Source organism: Gallus gallus, chromosome 1 (genome assembly GCF_016699485.2).
Source record: "Gallus gallus isolate bGalGal1 chromosome 1, bGalGal1.mat.broiler.GRCg7b, whole genome shotgun sequence".
In the NCBI taxonomy this organism is placed as follows: domain Eukaryota; kingdom Metazoa; phylum Chordata; class Aves; order Galliformes; family Phasianidae; genus Gallus; species Gallus gallus.
Genome location: NC_052532.1, coordinates 59910465 through 59921535, shown reverse-complemented (window position 1 = coordinate 59921535; position 11071 = coordinate 59910465). Strand labels below are relative to the sequence as shown.

Genomic DNA, 11071 nt, shown 5'->3' with positions numbered 1-11071 from the left:
GGCTGATGACAACCCCGTCACACTGGTAGTCTCCAAGGAGGTTCAGAGCAGCATGCTGTGGCCAGCTGTGAGGAAAGGCCTACTCAGCCCTAGTAACATCACTGGGGGAAGGCCACAGACGTCTGCGAGGTACAGAAAAATGGCTGCACTTTTGCAGGCAAGTTTCTTGCTTTTCTAGATAACCTTACACAGCGGATATAGGTAGATCAAAGATGCAGAGGACACCAAATTCACCCTGTCTGGAAGTTGTGTGGGAAGGAAAAACAGATACATTAATGCTTGAATCCTAAGGAGTTTAGTACTTAAGAGAGAAAACAAGGCTCAGGAACAGCAAGAAGTTCTCTCCCACCCTCTACTTCTGTGGCCCCAGTCTCAGCTGGAAGTGCGTGCAGCCAGAATAAAGAGAACATATTACATGCATGGGGAATGAAAGATTGGGTACCTCCTTATTACTTTTTGTTCAGGGAAATAGTGCACAAAAGGCCTTGAGATCAACAAGAACCTTCCTCACTGCAAAATCCCTCTTACACACTGGGGGAAAGACTTTCAGACCTGCAAGAGGGAAAATAAGAGTTAGCTCTTAATCAGATTAATAGATCTGTGCAGTCCCCTAAAAAAGGCCCACTCAAAGAGAGATGTTATTCATCTCCCCAAGCAGCAGCTGGCACACAGTCATGAAAATAGAAAGCTGTGACAGCAGACTAGGTCCCAGGTTCATGACTCCCTTCTATAACTAGATTTTCAAAGGGATTGTAGAATCACAGAATTGTTTGAGTTGCAGGGGACCCTTAAAGGCCATCTGGTCCAACTTCCCTGCAGTGAACAGGGACACCCACAGGTAGATCAGGTTGCTTAGAGCCCCGTCCAGCCTGACCTTGCGTATCTCCAGGGATGGGGCATCCACCACCTCTCTGGGCAACCTGCATCAGTGCCTCACCACCCTGATTGTAAAATATTTCTTCCTTATATCCAACCTAACTCTCCCCTCTTTTAGCTTGAAACCATTCCCTGTTGCCCCGTCACCACAGACCCTGCTAAAGAGTCTGCCCCCATCCTTCTTTCAGTTCCCCTTCAGACACTGAAATGCCACTCTCAGGTCTCCCCAGAGCCTTCTCTTCTCCAGGCTGAACAGCCCCAGCTCTCAGCCTGTCCTCGTAGGAGAGGTGTTCCATCCTTTGAATCATTTTTGTGGTCCTCCTCTGAATGCACTCCAGCAGGTCCATGTCTCTCCTGTACTGAGGTCTCCATATCTGGATGCAGTACTCCAGGTAAGGTCTCACCAGAGCAGAGTTAAGGGGCAGGATCACCTCCCTCGCCCTGCTGGCCACACTTCTTTTGATGCAGCCCAGGATATGGCTGGCTTTCTGGGCTGTGTGGGCACATTGCTGGCTCATGCCCAACTTGCCATCCACCAGTGCTTCCAGGTCCTTTTTGGCAGGGCTGTGCTCCATCCTTACATCCCCCAGCTTGTATTGACAGTGGGGGTTATCAGAATAATAACATTAACAAGGCTGTTTGTTTCAGGTATTAGAAGTTAGTCTCTCATTTCCCTGAGAGACATAAGAAAAAAACAACCTTAAATCTTTTCCTTTATTCAGGGCTGACAGCTCTGCCACAAGCAGCTACTCTGTTTTAAAATTATCTTGACATAATGCTGCAGGATTAGGTTAAAAAATAGCTTGGCTGTCTAAGAATAGATGCAAATGGTGCAGACATTGTTAGACATAGCGGGCATCTCTCTACTAACCTGAATGAATAAAAGTGAGCTGGGCTCTGAATCCTCTGAAGCTGTTCTCTCCATCTCTCCATCACTTCCAAAATGCACCAGCATAGTATTTCCTGGACCCAGCACTGGTGTGGGAGCTGAGAATCCACAGAGATTAGCTGCAGGAAGGAACAAGATGTATTTTTAAGATGAGAATTGATATTCCTTAAGCACTTCTGTCTTCAGCTAATGTAGGTTTCTAAAAAACACATAAAACTTTTGGACTTGGTCACTTTTTGAAAAAGTTCTTGTTTTGTTGAGAAGAAACACTTGCATGACAATGGTAGTCAGTGACATCTGCAAGCAATAGCAGAGAGAATTTATCTCCTGCAATCATGTTACAGGCATGCAAAAATGATCCCAGCTTTCTAATGGTGCAATTACAACAGATAGAGTGAATGCCTTCCACTGCACAAAGAACCTCTGCTTGAGGACTGTTTGCCACCATTGTGATGGTACCAGCAGAATTTCTTCTGAATGGTCTACTTGTAAAGCTGAGGGCCTGCAGCAAATCTACTGGAGGTTTCTTCTTCCTTTTGAGAGCACACCATTTGCAAAGCATCTGGAATTCCCATCGCTGCAGCTGGACAGGAAGCTCATACTCTATTCCCAACTAGCTTTCCTCTAAGAATGTGAATTTCCTACAGCAAAACTGAACTGGAAAGCATCAAGTGAAATGCTTTGGGATGCTGAAATTCTCCCCTAGAAGATTACAAGTTTGATTTTGCCAGCCTTCTCCCTTCCCGTGTAAGTACACACTCATTTCCAATGGAAACCAGATTTCTTTTCAAGGGAGTTATAATGTTGATACTCGTTCAGCACTTGGTAAACATATGCAACTAAATTACCACTACAAAACAGATGTGGAAAAAATAGAAGCAATTTGCCAAAGATCATTTGTCACTGGTAAGAACAGGACAGTTTGGGCCTCTTATACAGCTTTTTTGGTACAAAGAAATGGACATCTCATCATCCTACTCTGTTTTTTTGGTTCACATATAGGCTTGCAAAGATGTAGCCAGAATTCAACTCAGTCTTCACTTCTGAGTGCCAGATTGCTTTTCACCTTAAAAATAGATAGCAAGCTCTGCTAAAGTGAGTGTTGTGCCCGGAAACTGTTTTTGAAAGAAGCTGTGGTGTTACAGTATGCTTTCTTTTGGTCCAAGCAGGAGGAACATCTGGAAATATATATTCAAGAAAATTAAGAACATTTATTGTACTAAAGATTGTTACGCTGATAACACTGAGGCAGACATAAAGTGAAGAATTAAGAAAATATTTCCTTCTGAAAGCATCGGAAAGAGATGCCTCAGGTTAGCAATTTTTTTCATTAATGAAATCCCAACCAAATTAGCTGAATTCATAAAGAATTCATGTCCATTGCAGTGGAATTAGACACCAATTGACAACTGTGCTTTTGCTCTGCCTTACTTTAAACACTTGTCTTCTTAATGAAACTCAGAGCAACATTGCTCTTGCTCTCTCGTTTGATAGAGATGCAGAGAAGCAGTGCTCTCTGCAGCAGAACATGAGCATGGTCTTGTACAAAGCCCCTCAACACCATCCAGCAACATGGAAAAGTAGGGTCTCAACTAGGACGTGGGATCTCCAACTGGTACACTTGGCCATCATAGGCAAGATAAGATAGAAGTGCTTACACCACTCTTCCTGTGATATCACATTAACTGAACATATTTTGGTGACGTGGCACCTGTTTACACAGGGATTTCCCTTTTGAAAGTATTAATACTCACCCAGCTGATTTTCATCTTCTTCATCAGTGTAAACAGCAACTGAACTGTAAATGCAGCCTGCGCTAAGTTCAACGGCAAAGTCGTCAAACTCCAGCTGTAAAGAGAACAAGCAAGAAGGAATCATCAGGAGCGGAGTAGTAACTGAAGCACTTAACCTTCTTAACCATGAGCTAGAGAAAAGTCACATTTAGGAATGTGAGCATGGCTTTCCTTGGCAAGCAAGTCACACTTTGCATTAGAACAGTCTGTGGGCAGTCTTGGCCTAATAGTGCATACTGCTCCTCTACGCAGGGCTACAGACAGCTGCAGAGGATGGATCTGGCCTAAGTCTTGCCTTAACGGATATCTCCTGCTATCTCTACTGGGACACTCCATGCCTTATACTTCAGAAGGGTATCCCCTATGGGATGTTTTTTCAAGAGCTTTTCCTTTGTTTGGTTTGGTTTTAATCCAGACCAAAAGATCTAACACCAACAGAGCAGCAGTAACTGAAAGAATAGGTTTTCATACCCTTGGGCATCCCTAGGTTTAACAGTGTTTTTTCACCCCTTAACCAAGGCAGCAGGGGAGGAAAGATGTTCCGAACAACATAAGATGACAACACAGAACAACATCAGTTGGATGCTTGCTGCGCTCAAACAGAGATGTGCAGTAAAACTAAAGAGATATGCTGGTGCTATGTGTGGGAACCATCACTACACTGTCCACACAAAAGAATAAACACCTTGGTATGGGGCTAAGGAACAGCCTGGGGGTATCAACACTGCCACGAGGAAAAAGCTGGCTGTTCACAATATGGTCTCTACCTCCTCTTTACCTTCAAATGCTGTGGATTTCAAGATAAAGCTATGTAGGGATGAGGTTGGTGCCAACAGACTTAAAGCACTTAGAACAGTCACAGCAGCTCCGCACACTGGTTCAGAGGTGATGTTTAATTGACAAAATATGCCCTGTAAAGAGTGAGTGACCTAGAAACCTTACAATTTATGTTCTTGCGTGTCACAGATGTTTCTGGCAGGATTTTATTGAATCACTCCCCTGAATGGTTCTCAGTGCAGAGGTTTAAGTGCAGTTTCTCCTTTATTACCTTTACAGCATACTCTGCTGGAGCCTCAATGAGCCAGTGGCACTTCTTGTTCCTGGGATACAAGCCAGGGCAATTAGCAGTATCAATCTTTCCCTTTTCCACCTGTGTTGCAACACTCCCACAGCCCGAACCTATAGTACAGATAGAACAGAGACAATTTAATGACCGGCATTATAGTGCTTTTTAATAAACCCACACCAACACTAAAGTTAGGGGGTTTTTTTTGTTATTTATTTTAAGGGGGTCAGAAAGGAAAGGGTAGGAGTTTCTACAGTGTAGGTATGTTCACCTGCTTCAGAGTCCTTGTGGATGGTCATGATGGCGAGCTTGAACCCACAGCCAGCATCGTTCCCATCAGAAACAAGCAGAGGGCTGGGAACATGTCCCCACAGACCTTATCTGAGGGAGACAAGGATTTGGTGGCATAGGTGATCATAGCACGCGTTTATTCAGGCAAATATCACAGTGATTCATTAAGGTAGATCCCTTTGTGAAGCTGTCAGCCCACGCTGAATGGAGACACTGTTCATCTTTCTCTACCTATGAAATATTTAGAGGCTGTAGAGAAAAATTGGAGAAGGGACTTCATCCAAAACAACCATATAAAGAGCTGAGTGTTCCTAGAGGATGAATTGTGGACTACAGATGATAGGTTATTGCACGCTAGTACTGAGAGGAGAGAAGCAGTCGGTATTTGCTTGAAATATTTATTCTCTATCAGTTCAATATTAAGAGCACCTCAGAGAGGGGAAAGAGGCCGTTTCCTTTGGTCTCACCTCTACAGTTACTCAGTAATCTGTACACTTCCTGGGCCATGTAAACAGTTTGGAACCAACAAATAACCATCCTTTCTGAGCTGCTTCTCCAACACGCCTGCTGGAAATGCTTAACACATCAGAAAGTCACCTGGATATGCGCCAGTTAAGCAAGGATAAGCACTCAGCTTACTCTGCTATCCATGGTCCATAAGAATAAAACAGGTATGGGAGAGACAAGGAATGCTGGGCATGGTGAACTATGTACAGCTGAAAGACACTGTTGAGACACTTCAGGCCACCACACTGCACTAGATGCCAGGATAAATATGAACTGCCCAGGGAGGTGGTGGAGTCACTGCTCCTGGAGGTGTTCAAGAAATGTTTAGATGCTGTACTAAGGGATGTGGTCTAGTGAGGAAATATTGGTGATAGGTGGGCAGTTGGACTGGATGATCTTGGAGGTTTTTTCCAACTGTGGCGATTCTTTGATTCTATGATTCTATGTCCCTCAGCCCCACTGGGGTACCACCTCCAGCTTGGGATTCTCTAAGGGTTTCTCAAAGCCAACTAGATTTGCTGTTCTTCACGATGACGAATTAAAAAAATCAGAACCCGTGCCTCTCACTTCCCTAAAGCACCCAGACTTACTGATCAGCTCTCTTCTGCTTGAGTAGAGGGACACAAAGTCACAGTCACATCCAACATGGTACTCTGCATCTAATTTGGTGAAGTAGATCAGGATCATTTTCTCCTCCGGTACTGTTATATTCCACATGCACGGGCTAGAAGCAAACAACAGCAAAGGCATGAATCTGAATGGCTGAGCTTAGACATGAGCTGTCCCACCTTGGACTGGGAACCTCCAGTAATTACTTTCCTGCAAGCAAGCACCAGAAGCCAACAGCTGGTATCTCCAGCTACATTCTTTATCATTTGAGAAGTGAAGAGGAGAGCTGTGAATTTGCCCAGCACTAGGTGGGGACCGATGTTTCCTTACAGCAGCAATAGCTTAGTGCTGTGCTACCGACACAGCCAGCCCACTTATCTCATTTCTGTGCCTCTTGCAAGAGCTGAAAGCTCCTTTGTGCAAGCTGACACGGACATGGCTGAGCCACAAAGGGCACAACAGATCTCAAGCCAGCCACAGTCATTTTGTGAGCGCAGCTCAGACACAAGCTGCGTTACAAATAGACTTTGTGTGAATCCTTCCCATAAGGAAAGGATGACATTACCCTGCCCCGCGAGCATAGGCGAATTCTCATTGCTGCTGCAATCTGGACACTGCCAACAGCACTTGGTGCTTCTGAGCCCTGGGAAACACTTCGGTGGGTGCCCAGGGGAAAGGCAGCAGTTGGCTGCTCAGGCAGATACCTGTTGTCAGGGTAGCTGTTCTCCTGAACGTGGCCACTTTCTCCAAAGATCAGCGTGCCCTGGGGACTGCACAGCTCCAGCAAAGGAAGGGGGCCTTGAACAGCAGCTAGGGAGAGAAAAGCATTGTACAGGGTATTTCAATGCAGGCACAGGCTATGGCACTACAGTCCTGTCAAACCAGAAGTGCTTGACAAGGTTGAGAGAAGACTCTAAAGATTGCACACAAGTTCTTCCCTAAAGTCCTACTTTTTAAGTCCTACTTAAAAATCCCCAGCATTTCAGGATTTGTCTTGCCAATACAGCAGGCCTGCGTTCACTCAGCCTGCTAGGAGCTGACGTGGCTGTTCCAAGCTTATTTTTCAGCACAATTTTTATAACTTCTTGTCCTTCATCTTCTATGGGCATTTGATCCACGTGGATGCCAATAGCTCTGCTTCACACAGGCGAAAGCAGTCCCTTTGTAGCCACACAGTTCCTACTCCTTGCAGTTATTTTTCCCAATTACCTGGCCCGTACTCAGCTGCAGACAGAAACCTTTTGAAAGACTAACCATTATGGGGCTCTAGCAAAGCCATAATGGGTTTGGTATTATTTAATACCTCAACTTTGATGGCTGTGACAGAAATATCGCCATCTCCTTAATAACTTGCATTAGCACTGTAATCATCTGTACAGAAAAATTCAAGTGGCTTGCAGCGAGCCCCCAGACCTGTGCCCAGCTATAAAAGGCACTTGTGATAAGTCACTACAATTGCTGCACACCTCTTTCCCACCTGTGATCAAAGTTGTGTTTGATTAGGAGATAACCCCCATCAATCCTGCATGCTGTTACAGAAGCACAACCGCAGCTTGGTTCTGGAGCTGGCTAGCACTCAAAGGGAGTTTTATTAGGACAGAAGTGATATGCAGCACTCTGGGTTACCTCTCCCAACTGGAAGGGCTGCATCCATCCAGGAACGTGTCAGCTTGAGTAGTCTTCTGCTTTTCCTTCAGAGTAGGAAGGATTGTTTGAGTTGGATGGGATCCCTACAGGCCATCTGGTCCAACCCCCTGCAGTGAACAGGGACACCCACAGGTAGATCAGGTGCTCAGAGCCCCATCCAGCCTGACCTTGAGTGTTTGCAGGGATGGGGTATCCACCACCTCTCTGGGCAACCTGCTCCTGTGTCTCATCAACCTTATTGTAAAATACTTTTTCCTTATATCCAACCTAAATCTCCCCTCTTTTAGCTTGAAACCATTCCCCACTGTCCTGTCACAACACACTCTGCTAAAGAATCTGCCCCCTTCCTTCTTTCAGTTCCCCTTCAGACACTGAAAGGCTGCTCTCAGATCTCCCCAGAGCCTTCTCTTCTCCAGGCTGAACAGCCTCGGCTCTCAGTCTGTCCTCGTAGGGGAAATGTTCCATCCCTTGGATCACTTTGGATCATTTTTGTGGCCCTCCTCTGGATGCTCTCCAACAGAGTCCGCATCTCTCCTATGTTGAGGACTCCACACCTGGATGCAGTGCTCCAGCTGAGGCCTCACCAGCACAGAGCAGAGGGCCAGGATCACCTCCCTCGCCCTGCTGCAGGTCAGACCTGCTATTAACATGGGATTTCCTTCTGGGGACATGTCTACCTCCACTTTTGGTGCTACCACTGCAAAATAAATTGAAAGAAATAATAAAAATGCTTTGCTGCTGATACATTAACTTGAAACCAGAGAGAAGTGCTCTGGGTGGAGCAGCAGGACAACGCTAGTCCCTGTCTTGCTGAATAATAGGAGAGAAATATGCACTTCTGGACACCCCACAAGCCTGCATCCAGGTGTCACCGGTCCTCAGACAGGCAAGAGGCCCTCCAGAGCCACCCTTGTTGGATGTACACAGGGTATCTCATTCCTCCCAGCCTCCTGGTAGCACTGCCCACGCCACACTCCCTCCTCGCTTCCCAGAGATACACGCTGTCCCCTGGGAGGGCTGCTACGGAAGAGAGGTGACAGGCGTGTTTGGGTGAGCCCCAAAGCATAGGGGACGTGGAAATGCTGCTGAGCTGGGAAGAGACAGCAGCAGCCACTTGCCCCAACTGCTTCACTGCAGCCTGGGCTCAAGAGAAGGGTTTTAGAGAAGGAGTCACCAGGAGTAGTCCTTGAAAGTACGGATTCAGGCATTTTCATCTCCATTAGAGTCTATCATTCATTCCTAAGTAGAGGGGAACCTTGTAGGGACAGCTTTGCTTGCACAAGGCTCAGCTATCCACACATGAATATGCACAGTAGTACTGCAGAGCACAACCTTTGCTAATGAGCTCCAAGGTGCCATGCTGCAGGAAAATGCTGATCTGCACATCTCACCCAGGGAACAGTCCTCTCACGAGCAGAGGATCCCTGACAAGAGAGGTGTATCCTGCCAGGTGGAGAATCAAACCACTCCTTTTCTTGTATTTCTGTTCTGAAACAAACTGCCTCCTCTCCCTTATGCTTTCTCCCTGGAGTGACCAGAAGTCCCTGCCAGTTCACTCACCCTCAGACACCTTGCCCCAGCCACTGGCCATGCACAGCATCCCAGACTCAAAGTCTTCACCCATGTGGGGGAGGCAGACCAGCTGGACTTCATCCCCCTGCAGAGAGAATGGTGCACAGATTGACTCGGTGCTTCCAGAAGAACATCTGATTTACAGGTACAAACAACATCCTTCCTGTCACACTGCTCCATACTTTCCCCTTTTCCCTTTCTTTGGCAGCCCTGTCTGCAGCAGGGGATGGAAGTAGATGACCTTTGTGGTCCCTTCCAACCCAAGCCAGTCTGTGATTCTGTGACTCTTCACAAAACATTGCAGCCACATGTAGGTATTTAAGAATTAGAAGTACAAACTGAAGTTAGTCACATGTCATAGGCTTTGCACTGAGGCATGGCAAATTCACAGAGGGAGACAGCTAGCTGCCACCGAACACTGACTTTATCAGAAGAATACTTGGGAAGGGGACAAGAAGAAGGTGGGGAACAGTGTGGTAGACCAGGAAAGCACATGACCTCCGTATCAGTCTCACACAGCGTGGGAACAGCATGGCGTTTGGGAAATTCTATGCATCGTTCTCCTCCCTGAGGACCAGTGCTGGTCATTGTCAGAAGAAGAGTTACACAGGACATTAAGAACGTGAAAGCTCAGCCATGTTCCATCCAGACTCATATTGGTTGGTTTTTCCTTGACACTAGTGGAGAAATGGATCACTGTTCTGCTTGGCTGCCTTGGCAGAGCATTGGCAGCGCCAAGCCTTTAGAAGGGCCGGGCAGGGAGACAGGGCATTTCTTCAAGGGTTGTCCATAGGACTCTGGTGCTGTCCAGCCCAGTTCATGCTGACACACAGCTCACAGTCTGTAGTACGGACATACAGGCAGCCCCTGGGCAGCCTTCTTCACGCTGACTGCCAGGATACCTGAGCCCTCGGGAGAAGCTGAAACAATTCATGGCTCATGCGATTAAAGGTTACCATGAGCATAGGTGGTAAGAAAAACGTATGCAGCCGAGCAACCAGGAGAAGCTGTTTTCAGACGTTGTTCCTTTTGGGCATTCAAGCTGACTTATGGGCATCATCTTGGAGGAGAGGATCGCCATGCAATCAATGCATATATCTAGCAGCTGACCATGCAACAATCGTGTGAACAACTGCTGAACACCCAGCTGGAGGGACATGCACTATGGACATATTGCTGGCCCTGGCAACCAAAACCTCCTCCTCCTGAAAAGGAGAAAAACCTGAAGAGTTCCAAAGTAGAATGGGTACCCCCTCTGCCGAGCTGCAGCTGTGCAGATCAACAAGACATCACTGACCAACCTGCTGCCACCCTACAGACCAACAAGACGTCACTGGATCCCTGGTGGTGACAATCCCCTGCTTTATAAACCATTTGCTAGGATTTCTCCCTTTACTACCGCTCACTTCCCCATCTTCCCTGCATTCCTCAGCTGCTCAGAATTTGTAATATATCCATTGACAGCATTTGGCCTCTTGCTGCCTTAATCCTCCTCCAGGTATATATATGTCACCTCCAATACTTGGATTGAGACAGCTCTGCAACTACTGTTTCTTGGGTCTTACTAGGTTCCTACCATTACAGGCAAAAAGCAAGGCTACCACCACCAAGCCAAACTACCTCAGCTCAGACCACCCAGTCAGCATGAGAAGTGACAGATGGTTGTTTTATGTTGGTTGATCTGTCACCTAATGGCCACAATCAGGCACAAACAGCTTGCTGCACCTCAGCATGGCTTTATATAGCTCAGGGAACTGCTTTTAAAAAACCTGTGAGGTGAAGCTCACGCCGCTTCCCTAACACTGTGGCCCTAAAATCACC

General features: G+C 46.6%; 1 protein-coding gene across 1 annotated transcript; it reads right to left on the bottom strand.

The window, feature by feature from the left end:
* Positions 1-1396: 1396 nt before the first annotated feature.
* On the bottom strand, positions 1397-9488 carry LOC121109051 (ovochymase 1). The gene is made up of 7 exons (XM_040705432.1): positions 9239-9488; positions 7658-7785; positions 6736-6841; positions 6013-6146; positions 4607-4737; positions 3520-3613; positions 1397-1884 (listed from the first exon to the last, which is right to left on the bottom strand). Exons 2-7 carry the CDS (start codon positions 7683-7685, stop codon positions 1688-1690), a joined length of 690 nt encoding a protein of 229 aa, XP_040561366.1. The 5' UTR covers positions 7686-7785; positions 9239-9488; the 3' UTR covers positions 1397-1687.
* Between the last annotated feature and the right edge of the window lie 1583 nt (positions 9489-11071).

Excerpts from the sequence above, each read along its gene's own strand:
- LOC121109051 (XM_040705432.1), bottom strand. The coding sequence starts at position 7,685 with ATGGATGCAGCCCTTCCAGTTGGGAGAG. Across the intron at positions 6,147-6,735 it reads AACAGCTACCCTGACAACAG|CCCGTGCATGTGGAATATAA; the intron begins GTATCTGCCTGA and ends GTTTGCTTCTAG. Across the intron at positions 3,614-4,606 it reads CAGCAGAGTATGCTGTAAAG|CTGGAGTTTGACGACTTTGC; the intron begins GTAATAAAGGAG and ends TTCTCTTTACAG.